This window comes from Python bivittatus, unplaced genomic scaffold (assembly GCF_059951505.1).
Source record: "Python bivittatus isolate LINGU-HERP-01145 unplaced genomic scaffold, Pbiv_v1 ctg000080_np1212, whole genome shotgun sequence".
NCBI classification, from domain to species: domain Eukaryota; kingdom Metazoa; phylum Chordata; class Lepidosauria; order Squamata; family Pythonidae; genus Python; species Python bivittatus.
The window spans coordinates 84825262-84847879 of NW_028277035.1; the positions used below are offsets into that span (position 1 = coordinate 84825262).

The window sequence follows — 22618 nt, forward strand, 5'->3', positions numbered from 1 at the left end:
CCTACTTGACTCAGAAGTATAAAACAAATTTTTTTTATCTCATGGTATTTGAGCTTTATATTCACATTTCACTATTCACCTTCCCTCATTTTCTAATTCCACCTTTTCTCCAGTCACAGGAGACACCATTCTCCCACTCTTAATCTCTCCCCCTTGGTGCCTTGTTTTCAGGTAAAATTTCTACAACGTCCATCACTTTGAGTTCTTTATTTGGAACTTTTTTTCTTTTGATCTTTCTTTTTCTTCAGGATTAATCAAATTGTAACAGGTTGCTACTTGGAGTTTCAAACCTTTCTTAGCCGCCTAGAGTCATGAATGTGAGAAGGGCAGCTGTATCAATTGAACTAACTAAATAAAGATCAGCAGAGATCTTAATTTTCCTAACCCATCATCACTTCCCTCCCTGTATCCCTACCAGCCCCCATCTTCCATCGCTTAAGGCCTGAGTATGGTAACAACCACAAGACACAGGCTGTGCTTCAAGGTTTGCCTCCTTGTTCTTGTTTTTTGACCGACCTGCCATTTCTGACAGGATTTTCCTCATTTTTCTGGCCTCCTGGAATCTCTAAAGATCCTTCAGAGCTGCTGTTCTTGAGGAAGCGAGTTTTGATCCTGCACAGAGATCTCCTCAATGTTCACAAGATCACAGACGGTTCCTCCACATTAATAAGAGGAAGATCTAGAAACTGCAACATGCTGCAGACGCCACCACCCTGCTTAAACAGGCCATAAGTTAGAGGGGCCCTTTCCTTCCACTCTGGTTGGAATATATTCTTTATTTCTGTCAGGGGAAAATCCTCGTTAACGACGAGAGACATATACACCAAAACACTGACCACTTCAATTCCAAACTCTCACTTCTTACTACCTTCCCCCCCCCTTTTGTTACGAAATACACCTCAGGGTGCAACCCTGAACTTCCACACTTCACTGGGGTTGATCAGACCCCAATAAACGCCAGCTCCCCTTCGGGTCCCAGCCACGGAAACACCGGACTGTTTTGCCTCCAGGGCACGGCAAATTCCACAACCTTCAATACCACAAATCTCCCACCCTCCTAGGGAGTTCCTTCTTACCTCAGAACCTGAAGCGGCAGTGTGGGCGAACGCTGGAAAGGAGCAGCTGTTTCAGCATGTCCTTTCCTGGGCAATGCACCAAAACTGTCAGAGGAAAAACCTCGTTAAGTACGAGAGACATACACACCAAAACACTGACCACTTCGAAGTTCTAAAGGTTTTATTAAATGTTAGTTCAATAAACAAAACTGAGTTCAAGAAGCAAACCATTACATACTTCCTTAACTTCCCATTGCAGTGAGGTCCAGCACGAGCAAGCGGTCAGGTAGACAGCTTAGCCGTGCGGCCCCGAGCCCCTCCCAACAAACCTTTTTATTCTTCAAAACCACACACCACAATTATGACGCCCAGGATGAGCTACCATCCTTGGTGCTAATTATTCACCCCTTCCCTGTTCCTAACCCTAACCCTAACCCACAGACCTTCTATCAGCACTTTACTTTGTCCATCTATTTCCAGGATTCCGGTCCATGACTGGAAACTTTAGTCCACATAGCAATTTTCTTTATTGCTCTGTAAGCTTGTTTTATTTGGTGTTAGCATTTATTGCTTTATAGCTAGTTTTATTAGTATGTTTCAATTAACAAAGACCTTAAGCATTAATAAATCATTTTTTCCCCCTCACATTTCCTTGCAGTGGTGGCTGTCCTTTTACAATGTCGTGAGGAAAAAGAAAGGCACGCTTTAAAGACAATGGATCAGTCCTTCTTCAGGGACAGGTTTCCCCAACATCCAATCCTCTCCCCCACCCCCCACCCCAATCATCCTTCTCAATCCTTGCAATTTCAAATCAGTCTCCTCTGGGGGCACAGCCAGTGAAGAAGCAGCAGCAGCAGCAGCAGCAGCAGCCCCGGCATCAGTGATTCTCCATCTCACAAGGTTTGCCCTCTGTACAGACAGAGACACTCACTGAAATCTTGCTTCAAAGTCACAAGAGTGGATTCCAGTGAGTATGAGGCTTGCAAAGCCAGGAGCCCATCCCAGGAAGTCATAAAGTAGAGTTTGTAGAAGTTGTGCGAATGTCCTGAAAGGGGGACGAGGTTAGCTCACATCGGCTGCCTGAGGAGGCCTTGAACTCTCCCTCTGTCCTTCATGTTCCTCCCCATTACCTCCAACCCTGTAACTAGCAGGCAAGAAGCAGGTGTGGGGAGAGCACGTCCTGCAGAAGCTGAGGCAAATGGGAGAAACGCCAGGAAAAGGGTGAAGTGGGGACGTCGGATGGGGCAAGGAGCCCCAGCCTGGAGTTAGGGGAAGAAAACCGGGGCAAGAGGCCAGATGTCACCAACAAATCTCTTCTCCTTCTGAGGGCTGAAGCGGTTCAGGAGAGAAAGCAGGCAGCTTGGTATTTACTCACAAGCCCCACCGCTTAACAGGGGACAAGACTTCCCATATTTTTCGAACTTGCAATCAATGAGTTCACAGACTTTCCAAAATACACTCTCCTAAATACCACCCAAATGTTTTCCATGACAAAGGGTAGGAGGAGCAGGAGGAGAAGGAAAAGGAGAAGGAGAAGGAGAAGAAAGAATCCTAGGTTGATGGGAACACAGACCCTTTCTCCAACTCCCAGCAAGCACAGCCGACTGGGGCAGGTAGAGTCTCCAATTCTTCCCAGGCAGCTTAGAAATCCTTCAAATCACCCAGACCAGCAGAGGTGACAGGTTCTCACATATACACACACAGCTTTTTTAGCATGGCAGAGAGAGAGGTTGTTCAATATGGCATGAAAACAACAGACACAAGTTTGAAACCATGGAAAGGAAATGGCATAAAAGAAACAGCCTCAGAAAATAGGAGGGCATCAAGACACTTGTAGTAGCCCCATCAGGACACAGATCCTCACGGTTTGATTCAGAAACTTGATGGGTGCACACACAGACTCAGCGGGCTCAGTAAAAGATGCAGAGGCTCATTATTAATAACAAGCCAATTATTATTATTAATATCCCTAAGGGCCAGGAAGGTAGCCAGAGCAGAAAACAAGCTAGCTAGTGCTGGAAGTGAGACTTGCACTAAAGGGGCCCTTCTCTTGGAAATTGGACTCAATCAGCCGATGCAATTGTTGCTGAAATGCATTCTGTGCTTGCCTTCCGTGGTGGTTGTGCCCACTGGGGACAAAGAACCTAAACTGGCTTAAGCTTAGAAAGCCCAAAGGGGTCTTTATTTCTCAAGTGATGGTCAGTCTGCAGAAAGTGAGGGGAAGAAATGATCAACCAGAAAAAAAGGTTATGTCTAGCATGGATGATGGATGGAGGTAAAGGGGAAGGAAGAGAGAAAGTGGATGGAGAGAGTCAAGGAGATTACAGGACAGCCCTTGGAAGAGCTATAATTTAATTAAACAAGAACCAGAAAAATGTAATAGGTTGAAGATTGCAATTATGTTGAGAAGCTTACTCCAGTTTCAACTGGAGTTTTAAAAGAACGTTTTTTGCAGCTTGGAGTTTTTCTCGCCTTCAAAATTGCTTTTTGTCCCAAGGTGTAATTTAATATCTCTCCTGCTATTCTTTAGCCTACATCTCCAAAGGCAGAGGAGTGACTTCAGATGGAGAATTCCCTCCTGCTTCTTCCTGCAACCTGTCTTGTATTGAGAGGTGCATTTCTGTGATTAGGTACTGAGTGACCGAGAGCAGGGCCTCCCGGAGAGTCTAGGAGAATCCCCAAATTGTGGCTCATTCATTGGTGCATCTCTGTTCAAAGTCAGAGATGGAATTTCTCTGGAACTCTATGGTCTACAAACCCAACCGTATTCAATCTTGCAGAAATTCACTCCGTCTGTTCCTTTCCATCCGGATTCTGATGGCCTCTATGCCACCACTTCCAGCACATCACTTGTTTGGCCTTGGGATGTGAAAAATAACTGGATACCATCAGCATACGGAGGATACCAGACTCTAGGCCAAAAGATGACCTCCCGTAGGAGTTCCATGTACATCTTCAAAAGGAGTGATAACTGGGGAGAGTCCTGGATCACGCACAGAATAACTGTCTCTGGACAGGTCTCTCTTCCACCATGACTACCTCAAAAAGAAGAACTACCACTAAACAGTGCACTTCCTCGGTGATCGTGGATAAGAAGGTGATGGATGGTTGGTGGTACTGAGAGCCATTGAGTGATCAGGGAGGGTTGCACTCCTCCAAACCCTCTCTCTCCATAACTCATTCGTAAGTGCAACTAATAGAATTTCGATGCTGTATCCTGGTTGGGAACATATTGCCAAGGAGCCAAATAATCGGCTTCCTCTCAGGCTCTCTGCAGTTGAAGAAACTCACCCTGTTATCCAAGCCAGGTCAGAAATTGGACACCACAAAGGCTTCTGGAGCTCTACAATATTTTTATGGGGTATAATAACAGAATCTCGAAAGCCTGACAGCGTTTCCTACTGACCTCCTTTACAGGATGCAGAATCAAGGCAGGATTATTTTGACCCTCTTGAGTAAGTAGAAAGCTGAATTCCATTCCCACTCTGTTCCTTGGCTCCCTCTCCTCCCCCTATTCAGGGATGCGACTTTCTCCAGAAGGTTTCTTAAAAATGGAAGGTTGGCGATAGGTCTACTGTTGTCAAGACCAGTTGGATTCAGAAGACTTCCTGATCAGGGGGACACAACAGCCTCCTTACTCCTGGCCCAATCCCATGGATTTGCACCCTTTCTCCCCTCTTTGGATTAGCACCTACGTTGCACAGAGGATCCAGCAGGGGGCTCCCTCTGCAAACAGAAGGAAACACCATGCACTTCAGCATTGGGCCACTGGAGGGAGAATGCCACAGGTGACTCTCCAGAGGAGGGAGAAGGAAGTGACATCATGTAGGTGTTGCCTCTCTAGGATGCTGCACTCTCTCTCTCTTTAACCCTTTCAGCTTCACAGGAACTAAAAAGATTGCAGGAAGGTCTATTGAAAGCAGAGCTGTGTTGCAAATCCAGGATCCCCAGGAAGAAGGTGGGGATGTGGGGAAGCCTTTCCCACACCATTTCCTGGAAAAAGCCCCTGAGAAGGGGGAGGGGGAGAATTTGCATTGCAAACTCTAGCGGGATATAAGAAAAGGTTTCCAAGGAAGGAGATACAAAAGATTGTGCCTGCATTCTCGCCATGTGCTGCATGAGACTAAAATAGGGTTGGATCCTCTGCAGTTGAACAGGAGGGTGAGTGAACCAGGACATCAACTTAAGCTATGTTCTCTCAAGGCCTGTTTTATGTGAACTAGGTTGATTTGTTTAGGCTTAGGGGATCTTGTGAACCCGCCTGCGTAGTAATAGTGTGACTTGGCTCTTAAGAAACAAGCCCTGAAGAAAGGGAAGGGGAACATCCTAAGCCAGGGTAATTCCATTAGCATTTCATTTTATGTGAACTGAACTTTCTTGGTTTGTTGGCCTGTTTGGGGTTTGGCATATTGTATGAACCGTGCTTGTACGAAAGTGTAGATCTAGGTTTTTAAAAAGCAAGGCCTTCTTTGTAAGAAAAAGAAATAGAAAATGCTCCGCAATGCATTTATTCCATGTTCCTTGATAGAAGTCAATCCCATATTTTGCAACACACACACAGACATACACACACACACGCATACACACAGGGAAGATTTACCTGCTCAATGCCACTGCAATCGTGTACCAGCTCAGAAAAATACTTCCTTGCATGGGGATGAGTGTTGTTGAATGGTTAAATCCACCACCTTCAAATTCTTGGAATTTATTTTCTTTTCCATCTCAGATACACAAACCAAAAACCATTTGTACACCCTCACATACAGACTAATTTATCTCTTGGGCAAAGAGGGCTGAATGTCTGCTGTGGTCATTCCTGCGGCTACAGTAATGTTCCAATGAATGACAAGGCTTTTGGAGATCCGCAAGATTCCTTGGATCCATTTGGAGTTGTGTTACAGGACAGAGAAAAAATGGAGAGACAACCTTTAGCGAGTGAGAGAACTGGAAAAGGCCGTTGTGCTGTTCAGCCTGGGAGCTGTGGGGAGATCCAAGGAAGAAGTGGGCAGGAGATCCTGGAGGAGGAATCCATCCATTCAGAAGTTCAGCCCTGGAACTTCAGGAGTGTTCAATACCAGGAGGCTGAGGGTCCCCGAGGACTTTGCAGCCGACTCCACTACTTTTGTAGTCGATGGTTGAGACCAGAAAAGCACACAAAAGCACAGATGCTGGACCTGGTTGTTCTGGAGCAGTTCCTGGCCCTTCTGCCCCTGCAGATGGAGAGCTGGGTGCAGGAGTGTGGAGCAGAGACCAGCTCCCAAGCGGTGGCCCTGGTGGAAGGCTTCCTCCTGAGCCAGGCAGAGGAGCAGAAGGAGCAGGTCGAGTTGCAGGTGAGAGACCTTCATCTTGGGAGCCCAGAAGAGGTTTGAATGTCATAAACAATGTGTTTGAATTCTTAACCCTTCCCTACCAGAGTTTCCTGGCATTCATAATAGGTGGAAATATTTCACTCATTCTTGTAGGCCATTGTTCCACTATCCATTCCAGAAGATAGATTTGGGACAGGCTTTCTTTTCTTACTGTGCAGCCACATTGATGGACATTGGGGGCTTTGAAGTTGTGTTTTTAGAGAACAGGAATCCACTTCATCTTGTATGATGTCGGTTATTTCTTCTTCTTTTCTCCTGCCTACCATTTCAAGTCCTTTGCTGTGGAGATCCGAGATCCTGCGGGAAGGAGGAATCCATCAATTCCCTCTCAGGAGCTGTTTTTCAGGAGGATCTCCTTGGAAGATCCAAATCAGGACACCTCAGGAGGTAATACAAGGTCCTCCCATTCCCCAGAGGGATAATCCCAGCTGTCTCATCTTCTCAGCATCTTCTGTTCTGTAGAATTCCTCCTCCTATTTTATTAATTGTGCATTTTGAAATTCTGTCTCCCTCACAGGGAAGCATGGAAGAAAGTTGACTCCTCCTTATGGTGGAGCGGAAACCGTGGTTGAACCTCCAACTCAACAAGTAAGAGGAAGAAATTTATGTATTGGATTTGTATTCTCCCTTTCCTTCAGGAAGTCAAGTGGGTGTACTCAGCACTCTCTCCTTCCATTTTTCCCTCTTGTTTGTGCTGAGTTATTTTCGTGTTCCTGAGCAATATGGCAGATTCAACTGAGAGTCTTATTGGGAAATCTCTTCTTTTAAGACCAGTACCTAACTCTCCTTGTTCTAGTTACTCTCCCTAGTTTTCAATAACTACTTTTTACACAATCCTTGAAAAGACTCATTCTTTTTGATTCTCTTTGAATTGGAATTGTGCAAGACTGCTCAGAAATAACTAAATACTCACTCTGGCACATTACCATTTTTTAAAAGCCTTGTTTAAAACCAATGATAAGAAAAATACAGACATCAGATTAAAAGATAACGGAGACTATTAAAATGGAATGAAGGTATATGGATAGAAGTCTCTGAGTACAAATTATTCTGAAACAGCACATAATCAAGGCACTTTTTGTTGCAAAATAATTTCTAATCCTCTGATTTGTGCCTGGATTTGGAAGCAAAAGAATCTAGCTTTGCAAAGGCTGAGAAATCTCCTTCTCAGGAAATTTCCTCTGCTTTCTTTTTTCCTGTTCAGCCAATGGCTCAGACTACTAGCAGTTTCCTTGAAATCTGAGGAGGAGCAGAAACTGGGTTGCCTGTCTCTGGATATTGAAGGGAGCCCACACACATCCCTGGCTGTGCTCTCCCAGCACTTTCATGAAGGTGCCCAGGATTGGTCCCTCTGGGACACCATAAACCATTTCCAGAAATGCTAGAAAGAATCCCCCCTCTCCCCTCCATTTCCTTCTGCAAACACAGGAAGAATTGGAGTCCCTGATAGCTGGGGTTTCCTAGGCCCACCTGCCAGTTGATTCTCTCTAGACATTGAGAGTCTTTTCATGTTGCATGGATGGATCGATGCAGAAGGAAAGTGGGGTTGCTTTCACTGAATGGCACTGAAATCTCTCAACTTGATAAAACCTGCCTGAAATATTTTTTCAGTCAGAAGCTTTTGGCTCTGTCCATTTTCATACCCTAAACCTTGGAATCCTACCAGGCATAGCCATTTTACTTGGTATATATCTTTGCTCTGGGTATTTGTGAACAATAGGACAGGTCTTGCAAATCCTCCGGGGCCTGTTCTCTTCTTTTTTTCTTTCTTCAGGAGGGTCTTGTGTTCTTCAAGGACGTGGCCGTATGTTTCTCCGGGGAGGAGTGGTCTCAGCTGGATCCTCACCAAAAAGCGCTGCATTGGGAAGTCATGCTGGAAAACTATAGGAACGTGGCCTCTCTGGGTAAGGGTTTCCTACCCTCCAATCAGAGAGTTCAGCAAGACATTTTGTGCTTAGACGCCAGGAGCTATTGCTTATTAAAAAGAACTTGATGTCATTTCTTGGGAGGGAGATTTAAAACATTTGGTGTTTTTCTGCTCCAAGGAAGGAAATCAATCACTGGCCCTCGGCTTAGATGCATCCTGTGCCATTTCCCAGCTGGTGACTTTTTCCATTTTTTTTTGAACAGATCAGTGAGAAAGTAGCTCCTTGGCTTGAGGAGGAGCTAAACTCCATCACACTGATTTCAGCTTTTTGGACTGACATGCTTCCCTGTCTGTCCTCGGAAGGACTGTCATTTATTCAGGCTCTTGGTTTATTGACTTTTCTTCCTTTCCATTTCTATCCTGAGCCTTGAGATGGAGGGGGAAATGTTGCTGTGTTTCCATTGCAAACATGTTGTTCAGGGTTAGTGGAAGAACTCCAGGATTTTTTTTTGCAACCATGAGATTTGGGCAAGAAAAAAATGAACAGGAAATGGGAGATAGTTTGGGTAGGACGAAAAGGATGAGTTTCAAAATCGATTTAGTTCTCACAGATTCCTCCTGTAATTCATCCCCCTCCAACAAATCTTAGGTTTTCCCCTAATAATTTCGTTGATGTTTCCCCCAATTTTTGCTTAACTCAAAGCTGACTCTGTGTGAGATTCAAATATATAAGAATAATTATAAACGAAAAGCTGCTTTAGATTTTTTTGAAGCATTTATGCCTCATGGATAGGGAAATTATCATTTCTATACTATCCCATCATAAGTATGCAAATGTGCAATATATTGGAATTTAGCCAAATTTCAGAAGGAGATTTATATGACTTCCTACAGTTTGATGTTTTTCTATAACCTTGTATCATTTTGATTTCTTTTTTCTGTTGAAGGTAATCTTGGACAGGAGAACAAAGATACCAGTGAACCATTCCAAATGATCTGGCATGGAGTTGGAACGGAGAAGCCTGCAATTCAAATAGAACGAGAAAGTCATGAGAGAAACCAGTCAAATACTGGGAATAAGGAAAGCTTATCTTCCACTGATGCTGAGATTCAAGACTTTCTTCCCTCACAAGGAAAAATAAAGAAAAAATGTATCATGAAAAGTGTACGCCTATTCAAAGACAAATTAGAAATAAATCAACACTATCCAGTCCAAACAAAAGAAGATTATATGTCCAGAGACAGTGGTAATAATTACAATTGCATTTTCACTCTTTCCCATGAAAATGGGTCCCTTACATCTCATAAAAGAATCCACACAGGAGAGAAGCCATACAAATGCATGGAGTGTGGAACGAGCTTCAGTTTTAATAGTTCTCTTACTGTTCATCAAAGGATGCACACAGGGGAGAAGTCATATAAATGCATGGAGTGCGGAAAGAGCTTCTGTAAAAACAGTTCTCTTACTGTTCATCAAAGGATCCACACAGGAGAGAAGCCGTATAAATGCATGGAGTGTGGGAAGGGCTTCAGCCAAAACAGTAAGCTCACTTCCCATAAAAGGATCCACACAGGAGGGAAGCCATATAAGTGCACAGAGTGTGGGAAAAGTTTCACTAACAGCTCTTCCCTCACATCTCATAGAAGGATCCACACAGGAGAGAAGCCATATAAGTGCATGGAGTGTGGAAAGAGCTTCTGTGAAAATAAGTCTCTTACTGTTCATAAAAGGATCCACACAGGGGAGAAGCCATATAAATGCATGGAGTGTGGAAAGAGCTTCCGTGAAAACTCATATCTTACTCTTCATAAAAGGATTCACACAGGGGAGAAGCCATATAAATGCATGGAGTGTGGGAAGGCCTTCACGCAACACAGTAGCCTAAGTTCCCATAAACGGATGCACACAGGAGGGAAGCCATATAAGTGCACAGAGTGTGGAAAAAGTTTCACTAACAGCTGTTCCCTCACATCTCATAGAAGGATCCACACAGGAGAGAAGCCATACAAATGCATGGAGTGTGGAAAGAGCTTCCGTGAAAACTCATCTCTTACTGTTCATCAAAGGATCCACACAGGGGAGAAGCCATATAAATGCATCGAGTGTGGGAAGGCCTTCAGGCAACAGAGTAAGTTTACTTCCCATAAACGGATCCACACCGGAGAGAAGCCATATAAGTGCATAGAGTGTGGAAAAAGTTTCAGTGAGGGCTTTTCCCTCACATCTCATAGAAGGATCCACACAGGAGAAAACCCATACAAATGCATGGAGTGTGGAAAGAGCTTCTGTGGAAATAGTTCTCTTACTGTTCATCAAAGGATCCACACAGGGGAGAAGCCATATAAATGCATGGAGTGTGGAATGAGCTTCCGTGAAAACAGGTCTCTTACTGTTCATCAAAGGATCCACACAGGAGAGAACCCATACAAATGCATCGAGTGTGGAAAGAGCTTCTGTGAAAATAAGTCTCTTACCATTCATAAAAGGATCCATACAGGAGAGAAGCCATATAAATGCATGGAGTGTGGAAAGAGCTTCCGTGAAAATTCGTCTCTTACTCTTCATAAAAGGATCCACACAGGGGAGAAGCCATATAAATGCATGGAGTGTGGGAAGGCCTTCAGGCAACACAGTAACCTAAGTTCCCATAGACGGATCCACACAGGAGGGAAGCCATATAAGTGCACAGAGTGTGGAAAAAGTTTCAGTAAGAGATGTTCCTTCACATCTCATCGAAGAATCCACACAGGAGAGAAGCCATACAAATGCATGGAGTGTGGAAAGAGCTTTCGTGAAAACAGGTCTCTTATTGTTCATCAAAGGATCCACACAGGGGAGAAGCCATATAAATGCATGGAGTGTGGGAAGGCCTTCAGGCAACACAGTAAGTTTACTTCCCATAAACGGATCCACACAGGAGAGAAGCCGTATAAGTGCATAGAGTGCGGAAAAAGTTTTACTAACAGCCGTTACCTCAAATCTCATGGATGTATCCACGCAGGAGAGAAGCCACATAAATGCATGGAGTGTGGAAAGAGCTTCTCTGCAAATACTTCTCTTACTGTTCACCAAAGGATCCACGCAGGAGATAAGCCACATAAATGCATGGAGTGTGGGAAGAGCTTCTCTGCAAATAGTTATCTTACTGTTCACCAAAGGATCCACACAGGGGAGAAGCCATATAAATGCATGGAGTGTGGGAAGGCCTTCAGGCAACACAGTAACCTAAGTTCCCATAGACGGATCCACACAGGAGAGAAGCCATATAAGTGCACTGAGTGTGGAAAAGGTTTCACTAACAGCTGTTCCCTCACATCTCATAGAAGGATCCATACAGGAGAGAACCCATACAAATGCATGGAGTGTGGAAAGAGCTTCTGTAAAAACAGTTCTCTTACTGTTCACCAAAGGATCCACACAGGAGAGAAGCCGTACAAATGCATGGAGTGTGGAAAGAGCTTCCGTGAAAACAGGTCTCTTACAGTTCATCAAAGGATCCACACAGGGGAGAAGCCGTATACATGCATGGAGTGTGGGAAGGGCTTCAGCCAACACAGTAACCTAAGTTCCCATAAACGGATCCACACAGGAGAGAAGCCATATAAGTGTATAGAGTGCGGAAAAAGTTTTACTAAGAGCCATTCCCTCCTATCTCATGGATTTATCCATGCAGGAGAGAAGCCAGATAAATGAATGGAGTGTGGAAAGAGCTTCAGGAGAAGCAGTGACCTAATTTCCAACACACAGACCCATTTGGGTGAGAATCCATGTAAATTCTAGCTATGGTTGGTTAAATCTATGCATTTCCTCTTTGTGTATACTGACTCGGGAAGGAATGTTTTTTGAGCCTGACCTTCACAACTGGCAGCCCCAGAGAGATTAATTTACCAATGGAAATAAAAGCAATGGGTATGTGCCTTCTTAATTATGAACTGTGGATTTTTGAAGGTACTATCATTTGAAGGTGGCCAACGCTCTTGCACGTCAGTAAGAAAAATCCTTTTTCTTCACTTTACCTTTATTTTGGGCATGTCAGATTCTGGGCTGTACAATTTGATGAAGATGTTGTCTTCATTGTGGTTTTACAAGTGAGCTTCTTGCTTGTCAATTGTTTGTTCTTCCCACTTGAGCATGCTGCTGAGAGGGATGTGTACAAGCAGACATGTAAGAGGTCCCCCAAACAGCCGAAGGAGCTGCATCTCCCTGATGCATCTCTTCAAGACAGGTTTTTTAGTTTTCCTTCTGCTATACCAGAATGCAGATAGAAGTTCAACTTCCCAGAGTTTAAACTTTCCTTCTTTTGCTTAGACTACTTACAAGTGTTTCCCACTCCCTCCCTCATTCCTGAATATGTTCAGAGGTCTCAAGCAATATTAAAATCCTAAGGTAACACAGGTTCCATCAAAGAATAGGGAGAGAGATGTTATGTGCTATTGAATTGCCCCCTGAATAATTGTGATATGAAATTAAAAGTAACAACTAAGAGGATTTGTGCTTCTAATTTCTCCCTCCCTCCCTCCCTCCCTCCTTCCTCCCTCCCCCCCCCTTCCTCCTTTCTTCTTCTTTTTTCTTTCATCTTTCTTCTTAGGTCGCTTTCTTTTTGTCTGAGTATTGTTAGGGATACTCAGGAAAATGAGAATGAAAGTGACTCCAGTGTGCTGACATTGTAAACAAGCAATTTATTGACATTTGGGAATCAATGGGGACCAAAATAACATAATATACCAAACACACAAAAATGAGAAGGGGAACTATCTCTGGGAAAAATAATCAGACTCGCATCCACGGTGCAGAACTGAGAGTGGAGGTGACCAAGATGAACGCAGAACCATGGAACTGTTTTCGGTCGAAGGCGTCTCATTATGTGAGACAATTGTCACCTATGTATCAATCACTTATTTGTGGATGAGCTTCAGGGTGAAGAATTCCTCTTTCACAAAAGGAACCAGAAAGACAAGAAGCCCTCAAAGCATGTGCAAAAACCTTTTTCAAGCATTAGGCCTTTCTATGGTATGACGAGGGCGAAGAAAAGGTCAAAATTTGATTTAAAGAAAATTAAATATAAATGGTGTGGTTACTTTCCAGGCATGTATTAAATTCTCCTCCTCTTTAGTTGCATTGAAAATTAGTAACACAGGAAAAGTTTTGGAAGGAGTTGGGTGGGGGGAGACTTCAGGATTTCAGAGGCTCATGCCGGATTGAAGATTTGTTTGATTGTTGAGATTTATCCGCGTGCCTCTGGATAGCCGCTTCTTGTGAGTAGACCAAGGGAGCTTCCGTTTTGTGGTTGGCTTTTGAGGTGAGTGGCTGGCATGCTCGCTCCCAGGCCCTGGTCAGCAGGTTCATAGGGGCCCTTGCCTCTGGCTGTTGCTGTTTAATGCCAGGTTGGTTAAAAACAAGCCCCCCCCAGTGAGGTCCTCCTCACTGAGGAGGGGTGGACTTGGCATGTATTACAGAGACCTGGCTGGGGCACGAGGGGGGGGGCCCTCTCGGAAATGTGCCCTGCTGCATTCATGGTGTGGCACCAGCCGAGATGCCAGGGCAGGGGAGGAGGGGTTGCTGTCATCATCCGAGAGTCCTTGGTGGCCTTCAGGGGCATTGCTGCACAAGTCTCTGGCTGTGAGACACTGTTTCTTATGTTGGGCTCCCAGGAGCAGTTCGGAGTGCTGCTACTGTACCAGCCTCCCTGCTTGTCATCTGAGCCCATGCCCCTCCTGGCTGGTGAAAGCAGCTCAGGAGGTGACATGCGGTTGTATCCAGGCGAGAGTTAATACATCCTTGCGGGAGGGTGTGTTTCCAGCTGCCGTCATCATGGGATGAGGTATCATCAGTATGCTGATGATACTCAATTATACATCTCAATCCCAGGTGAGGTAAGTAATGCCGTGACCGCCCTTTCGCGGTGCCTGGAGGCTGTGAAGGTCTGAATGGGAAACAACAGGCATCAGCTGAACCCTGGTAAGATGGAGTAGCTGTGGATTAATGGCTCCTCTCTATCTGAGACTTTGTCATCGTTGGTGCTGGATGGAGTAGCACTGCCCCAGACAGACCCAGTGCGTAATCTGGGGGTCCTCCTGGACTCACGACTCGTGCACGGAGAACAGGTGGCAGCCATGGCCAGCAGGGCTTTTGCACAACTTCGGGTTGTGTACCAGTTACACTCTCCTGGATCGGGATGCCCTTCGGTCACTCATGCCCTTCTTATCTCCCAGATAGACTCCTGCAATACGCTCTACCTGGGGCTACCCTTGAAGAGTATCCGGAAGCTTCAGCTGCTCCAGAACGCAGCTGTGCGAGCTACTTTTGGGGCCTGAAGAAGGACCCACGTAACACCATTGCTTCGGGAGCTGCATTGGGTACTGGTTTGCTTCCGGGTCCAATTCAAGGTGTCGGCTTTCATCTTTAAAGCCCTACATGGCATGGGACCGGGTTACCTGAGAGACCTTCTCTCCCCCACGTCTTCATCCCGTCCCACCCGATCACACAGAGAGAATATGCTCCGGACCCCCTCGGCAAAAGAGGTCCGACTGGCGGGGTCCAGAAGGCGGGCCTTCTCTGCTGCAGCCCCCGCCCTTGGGAATATCCTGCCCCCGGAGGTGAGATTGGCCCCCTCACTCCCGGCCTTTTGGAGGGATCTGAAGACCTGGCTCCGCCATCTGGCCTGGGGCGAGGAGGGGCACCATCAAGTGAGGGTTTGGCTGGTCCCTTAGAGGCCTGGCGTTGCTGCCTTGAACCATCGGCCTCCTGGATTTTTTCCTTTTATTTTTGTAAATGTGAATTATTATAGGTTTTTAATTGTGTATTTATGTATTGATTTTAACGTGTTGTGAGCCGCCCAGAGTCCCCCATTGGGGGGAGATGGGTGGCGGACACATTTAATTAATTAATAGTGACCTGTAAATGCAGAGGAATCTCTTCAAACCAGTGGAGACTTCAGCTCTTGTGGCTAGAACAACATTTATACTTTCTTTTCCTGTCTTTATTCATCATCTAAAGAGGCATATTCCCTACTTAACTCAGAAGTATAAAACAAATTTGTTGGGGGAGGGGCGGTCTCATGGTATTTGAGCTTTATATTCACTTTTCACTATTGCCTTCCCTCATTTTACGATTCCACCTTTTCTCCAGTCACAGGAGACGCCATTGTCCCACTCTTAATCTCTCCCCCTTGGTGCCTTGTTTTCAGGTAAAATTTCTACAACGTCCATCACTTTGAGTTCTTTATTTGGAACTTTTTTTCTTTTGATCTTCCTTTTTCTTCAGGATTATTCCCATTGTAACAGGCTGCTACAAAGGAGTTTCAAACCTTTCTTAGCCACCTGGAGTCATGAATGTCAGAAGGGCAGCTGTATCAATTGAACTAACTAAATAAAGATCAATAGAGATCTTAATTTTCCTAACCCATCATCACTTCCCTTCCTGTATCCCTACCAGCCCCCATCTTCCATCGCTTAAGGCCTGAGTATGGTAACAACCACAAGACACAGGCTGTGCTTCAAAGTTTGCCTCCTTGTTCTTGTTTTTTGACCGACCTGCCATTTCTGACAGGATTTTCCTCATTTTTCTGGCCTCCTCGAATCTCTAAAGATCCTTCAGAGCTGCTGTTCTTGAGGAAGCGAGTTTTGATCCTGCACAGAGATCTTCTCAATGTTCACAAGATCACAGACGATTCCTCCACATTAATAAGAGGAAGGTCTAGAGACCGCAACATGCTGCAGACGCCACCACCTTTCTTAGGCAGGCCATAAGTTAGAGGTGCCCTTTCCTTCCCCTCCGGTTGGAATATCTTCTTTATTTCCTTGCAGTGGTGGCTGTGGTTTTACAATGTCGTGAGGAAAGAGAAAGGCTTGCTTTAAAGACAATGGATCAGTCCTTGTTCACCGACAGGTTTCTCCGACATTCAATCCTCTCTCCCACCCCCCACCCCAATCATCCTTCTCAATCCTTCCAATTTCAAATCAGTTTCCTCTGGGGGCACAGCCAGTGAAGAAGCAGCAGCAGCAGCCCTGGCATCAGTGACTCTCCATCTCACAAGAGTATGAGGCTTGCAAAGCCAGGAGCCCATCCCAGGAAGTCATAAAGTAGAGTTTATAAAAGGTGTGCAAACGTCCTGAAAGGGGGACGGGGCTCTGCTCACATCGGCTGCATGTGGAGGCCTTGAACTCTCCCTCTGTCCTTCATCTTCCTCCCCATTACCTCCAACTCTGTAACTAGCAGGCAAGAAGCAGGTGTGGGGAGAGCACGTCCTGCAGAAGCTGAGGCAAACGGGAGAAACGCCAGGAAAAGGCTGAAGTGGGGATGTCGGATGGGGCAAGGAGCCCCAGGCTGGAGTTAGGGCAAGAAAACCGGGGCAAGAGGCCAGATGTCACCAACAAATCTCTTCTCCTTCTGAGGGCTGAAGCTGGCAGGCAGCTTGGTATTTACTCACAAGCCCCACCGCTTAATAGGGCACAGGACTTCCCACATTTTTCGAAGTTGCAACCAATGAGTTCACACACTTTCTCAAATACACTATCCTAAGTACCATCCAAATGTTTTCACATTCGCTCATTTATTTAACAAGATGCTTTATTCCTTGTTTTCCTCATGTATTCAATAACAAAGGGAAGGAGGAGAAGGAGAAGAAAGAATCCTAAGTTGATGGGAACACAGACCTTTTCTTCCAAGTCCCAATAAGCAGAGCCCACTGGGGCATGTACAGTCTCCAATTCTTCCCAGGCAGCTGAGAAATACTTCAAATCACCCTGACCAGCAGAGGTGACAGCTTCTCACATATACACACACAGCTTTTTTAGCGTAGCAGAGAGAGAGGTTGAAAAGAGACAGAGAGCGAGAGGGAAAGAGAGAGAGAGAGATTTTCATGGCATGAAAACAACACTCACACACATTTCAAACCATGGAAAGGAAATGGCATAAAAGAAACAGCCTCCAGAAAATAGGAGGGCAACAAGACACTTGTGGTAGCCCCATGAGGACACAGATCCTCATGGTTTGATTCAGAAAGTTGATGGGTGCACACACTCAGTGGGCTCAGTAAAAGGTGCAGAGGCTCATTATTAATAACAAGCCAATGATTATTATTAATATCCCTAAGGGCCAAGAAGGTAGACAGAGCAGAAAACAAGCTAGCTAGTGCTGGAAGTGAGACTTGCACTAAAGGGGCCCTTCTCTTGGAAATTGGACTCAATCAGCCGATGCAATTGTTGCTGAAATGCATTCTGTGCTTGCCTTCCGTGGTGGTTGTGCCCACTGGGGACAAAGAAGCTAAACTGGCTTAAGCCTTGAAAGCCTAAAGGGGTCTTTATTTCTCAAGTGATGGTCAGTCTGCAGAAAGTGAGGGGAAGAAATGATCAACCAGGAAAAAAGGTTATGTCTAGCATGGAAGAAGGATGGAGATGAAGGGTAAGAAAGAGAAAAAGTGGATGGAGAGAATCAAGGAGATTACAGGACAGCCCTTGGAAGAGCTATAATTTAATTAAACAAGAACCAATTAAAGGTAATAGGTTGAAGATTGCAATTATGATGAGAAGCTTACTCCTGTTTCAACTGAGTTTTAAAAGAATGTTTTTTGCAGCTTTGAGTTTTTCTTGCCTTCAAAATTGCTTTTTGTCCCAAGGTGTAATTTAATATCTCTCCTGCTATTCTTTAGCCTACATCTCCAAAGGCAGAGGAGTGACTTCAGATGGAGAATTCCCTCCTGCTTCTTCCTGCAACCTGACTTATATTGAGAGGTGCATTCCTGTGATTAGAAATTCACTCCGTCTGTTCCTTCCCATCTGGACTCTGATGGCCTGTATGCCACCATGTCCAGCACATCACTTGTTTGGCCTTGGGATGTGAAAAATAACTTGATATCATCAGCATACGGAGGATACCAGACTCTAGGCCAAAAGATAACCTCCCACAGGACTTCCATGTACATCTGAAAAAGGAGTGGTAAGTGGGGAGAGCCCATGAGCATGTACAAATTAGCTGTCTCTGCATAGGTCTCTCTTCCACCATACCTCAAGAAGGAGGAGAACTACCGCTTAAGAGTGTACTTCCTCAGTGATCGTGTATAAGAAGGCCACGGGCAGTGGTATTGAGAGCCATTGAGTGAACAGGGAGGGTTGCACTCCTCTAAACCCTCTCTCTCCATAACTGATCCATAAGTGGAACTAATAGAATTTCGATGCTGTATCCCGGTTGGGAACTGATTGCCAAGGAGCCAAATAATTGGCTTCCTCTCAGGCTCTCTGCAGTTGCAGAATGTCAGTCCTTTCAGGCAAGCCAGGTCAGGAACTGGACACCACAAAGCCTTCTGGAGCTCTACAATATTTTTGTGGGGTATAACAACAGAATCTGGAAAGCTGGACAGCCTTTCCCACTGACCTCTTTTACAGGATGCAGAATCAAGGCAGGATTATCTTTAGTCACTTGAGTAAGGAGAAAACTGCCTTCCATTTCCTGTCTGTTCCTGGGCTCCATCTCCTCCCTCTGATCAGGGACGCGACTTTCTCCAGAACCTTTCTTAAAAATAGAACGTTGGACATGGGTCTAACCTTGTCAAAAGCATTTGAATTCAAAGAGCTTCCTGATCAGGGGAAGACAACAGCCTCCTTCCTTTTGGCCCCACATGGAAAATGCACCCTTTCTCCCCTCTTTGCATGAGCACATAAAATCCACACAGAATCCAGCAGGGGGCTCCCTCTGCAAACAGAAGGAAAGTCCATGCACTTCATCATTGGGCCACTGGAGGGAGAATGCCACAGGTGACTCTCCAGAGGAGGGGGGAAGGGAGTGACATCACTAAGTCTTGCCCCTCTAGGATGCTGCATTCTCTTTCTCTTTAACCCTTTGAGCTTCGCAGGAGGTAAACAGATTGCAGGAAAGTCTTGCAGGGAAGAGATCCAGACTTGGCCCTGGGTGAGTGGGGGTGTGAGAGATGGTTAAAATATCTGTTATTATTGACAAATAGTAACTTGAGCATGCTAAGAGTGCAGCTGTGTGAGAGATAAGGAAGTAGTGTTAAGTGTTATGGTTATCAAATAGTGGCAGATGGAGAGGAAGTTGTCTCCTGATGTGGGACAATGTAAATACAAATGAATTTGGAGCGATCTTTATCAGTATAATGCAATTAGCTGAAACCTTGAGCAATTACCTCAATTAATTAATTAATTTAAATAAAAGGTTAAAGATGAGGTGGGAGGGACCAGGAAGAAATCCTAGAGCGGCCGGAAATACTGTACACCCAGAGTACCTTAGCCAATGGAGAAAAGGGGAAGGACTTGCAATCGGTAATGTATATAATTAAGCCGGAGTTTGTATGTGGGTGTGGCTTCTTATTTGCAAAGAAGTCCACTAGCCTTTGCAAAGGCTTCCAATAAAACTTTATTTCTGACTAACCCAGAGAGAGATTTGTGGTGCTTGTTTCACATAATTGGGGGCTCATCCAGGATCCCAACGGTCTCTGGGTAGCCTGGGGGCACCCCAGAGAAGGAAGGCATGCTGTGCTGAGTTCAGCAGTCCTTCAACAGGATTTGCTCCAGGTCCAGTACCCATGAAGAATCCCAGGCTGCTAAATAGAGGTTGGTGAAGAAGTAAAGTAAAGTGACCCCCGGAAAAGAGAGCCTCAGAGAAATCAACCGGGCAACTTTGTGCACAAACCCAGGTGAGAAATTGTGAACGGCAAAAGAAAGTATCTCCTGGGCGGTTGGCGGGTTGGGTAGTCCTGTGGGAAGGGACCTGAATGGTGAGATGTACCTAGGGATTGTGAAAATCCTGGTAAAGTGCAAAGAGAGCGTGAAAGTGAAGCGGTGTGTGTGTCTAAGTCTCTGTAGAAGTGGAATGGTTGGTCTTTAAAAGTAGTCAGCGCGTGCTGGGAGACTAACAGTGAACGGCAACCGTAAAAGTGGGTCCCTTAAACTCACTAATGGTGAATCCAACGTCTGTTGGAGGTGCTCAGACAGGAGGGCAACACGAAGAAGGTCTACAGAGGGTGCAGTTTCAGGTCAGGGAAGTGCCTAGCAAACTATGGTAAAGCACTGTGGGGGATTGCCTAGTAGTTTGTGGTAAAGCAGTCCACAGTAACCAACCTGTGTGCCTAGCAAACTGTAGTTTGTGGTAAAGCACTGTAGAAGGAGGTTGGAGTAAGGAAAATATGTTAAGAAGATCCAGAAAAACCCTGAATTTAAGATTGATCCAGAGGGCCCTTTAGGAAAATTATTACAAGGGTGGACCTCTTTTCCTTATAAGGAAATAATAGAAAAGTTGAAATTGAATAAAGACGATATGGTAAATTTGTGTTGTTATGTGTGGTGGGAAGACAAACAAGTTGCATGGCCCCATGATGGGTCTAACGACTACTTCCAGTGCCATGCTTTATATGAATATGTAAAACAAAGAGAGTGTAAGTCACTAGAAAATGAATTGAATTAGGCTTTAATCTGGACTCCTGAACAGTGGCCTGAGTCAAGCAATAGGAGGAATAGTGAGTCCCTCATGTTGCTCAATGAGGCAGTGGAGGAGGAGAGAAAACTCTTGCCACCACCATACAACCCAGAATATACCCAGGCCAATAACCAGTACCCTAAGCTCAGGAAAGAGCTTGAACAATGTCAGATCTCAAAAATTTACCCTTTTATGACAAAGAAACTGAAACAGGGGCAGAGTGTGCATAGACCTGAAACAGCAACGGCCCCTTTGTATCCAATATTGCAACAAGAGTTAAGACAATGCCAGATGAATTTAATTAATTTTCCCCTGGTGTCTGGAACTAAGAACATTGAGAAAAATAAAATGTGTCCCTTAAGAGAAGTACCTATGGGACAGGGGCAAATTGGATATGTAAATGCCCCTTTAAGTGCTGCAGAAGTAAGGAATTTTAAAAAGGAAATGAGGAATCTCATAGAGGTTCCAGTAGGATTGGCAGAACAATTTGATCAGTTTTTGGGACCAAATTTATATACTTGGTCCTAGTTGATGTCTGAGTATTCTGTTCAGTGGAGAAGAGAGGGGATTAATTAGACATGCAGCTATTGTGGAATGGGATAGGAGAAATTCCCCAGGGGAGGGAATAGTAGCAGGAGGTCAGAAGTTCCCAAGTATAGACCCTAACTGGGATAACAGCAATCCAAATGGGAGAAATAATATGAAAGATCTAAGAAATATGGTGATTCACGGCATAAGGAATGCTGTGCCTAAGTCTCAAAATTTTAATAAAGCATTTGAGATACAACAGGAAAAAGGAGAGGCACCCTCAGTGTTTTTACAGCATCTGAGAGATCAAATCAGGAAATATTTATATACTTCCAGAGGAAGTATGAATCCAGAGGACCCAGTAAATCAAAGTTTGTTAAAAGTCCATTTAGTTTCCAAAGCATGGCCTGATATTCAGAAAAAGATTCAGAAAATAGATGCTTGGAATGAGAAACCACTTGAAGAATTGTTAAAAGAAGCTCAGAAAGGATTTGTTAAAAGGGAGGTGTTGCACATGCTCCTCCCGGGTTCGGCTTATGGCCACTCACTCACACACTCACAGCCTGTCAAGGCACTTCGATCTTGTCAGCCACCTTGCTTTCTACCTGGGTTTTCCAGATCGGTGTGGCTGGAGCAGACAGACACACAGCCCTGGTCAACAGCCGGGAAATAATTAGGGATACACGCAAATCACTTCCAACCGAACACTGAGGCACAAGAGGTTCTTTGTAATACACAGAGACCCAGTGAATTTAAAGTAACAGTAAAACTTTACTGGTTGCAAGGTACATTTGCTCTTTCTCATACACACACGCACGCGCTCATCCACACTTACCCAAGTCCTTCCCAGCTGGGCTGCCAGGCACTAGCTAGGGAGAGGGAAACTGCCAAGTCTGGATCCAAAGGTGACTCAGATGACTCAGAGTGGGCAGGCTTTGGGACCCCTTTCATCCCCAAAAGTCCATGCTGGGTTGATTTCAAGTTGATGGGACTGGGGTCAGGGTTTCCATGTGCTCAGGCCCAACTTCCTTTTTTTGGTTCAGGTCCTTTGTTCCTTAACAACTTGCTTCCTTCTTATCTACCTCCCTGAAGGGATCTCATAGATAAATTTCCTGGCTTTTGTCCTCTCTGCTTACCTGCCTGCTTCATCTTTAGGTTATGGCAGCTTCAGCCTAGTCTCACAGAGGTTGAGAGAATAGAGGAAGAGAGATGGGAATGAGAAGGGAGGAGACATGAGATGGGGAAATCGAACAGGGCCCATTCGACCCCCAGCAAAGTGTTTCCATTGTGGGGAGCGGGGCATTTTATGCACCATTGCCCTAAATTACAGAGGGAAGAGAGAGTCATTCCATTGGTGACATTTGGGGAT

At 45.1% G+C, this 22618-nt stretch overlaps 1 protein-coding gene across 2 annotated transcripts; it reads left to right on the plus strand.

The window, feature by feature from the left end:
* The first annotated feature begins 4944 nt into the window (after nt 1–4944).
* LOC148216757 (uncharacterized) lies at nt 4945–13773 on the plus strand. Of its 2 annotated transcripts, XR_015794993.1 has the most exons (7): nt 4945–5216; nt 5782–6385; nt 6697–6811; nt 6942–7012; nt 8199–8328; nt 9239–12049; nt 12881–13773. XR_015794993.1 is itself a non-coding variant. In XM_088134449.1 (6 exons), exons 2-6 carry the CDS (start codon nt 5894–5896, stop codon nt 11983–11985), a joined length of 3555 nt encoding a protein of 1184 aa, XP_087990575.1. In that variant the 5' UTR covers nt 4945–5216; nt 5782–5893; the 3' UTR covers nt 11986–12867. The 2 variants fall into 2 exon arrangements, 1 of the variants encoding a protein (XP_087990575.1); XM_088134449.1 differs by lacking the exon at nt 12881–13773 and having other exon boundaries at nt 9239–12867.
* Nucleotides 13774–22618: the final 8845 nt, after the last annotated feature.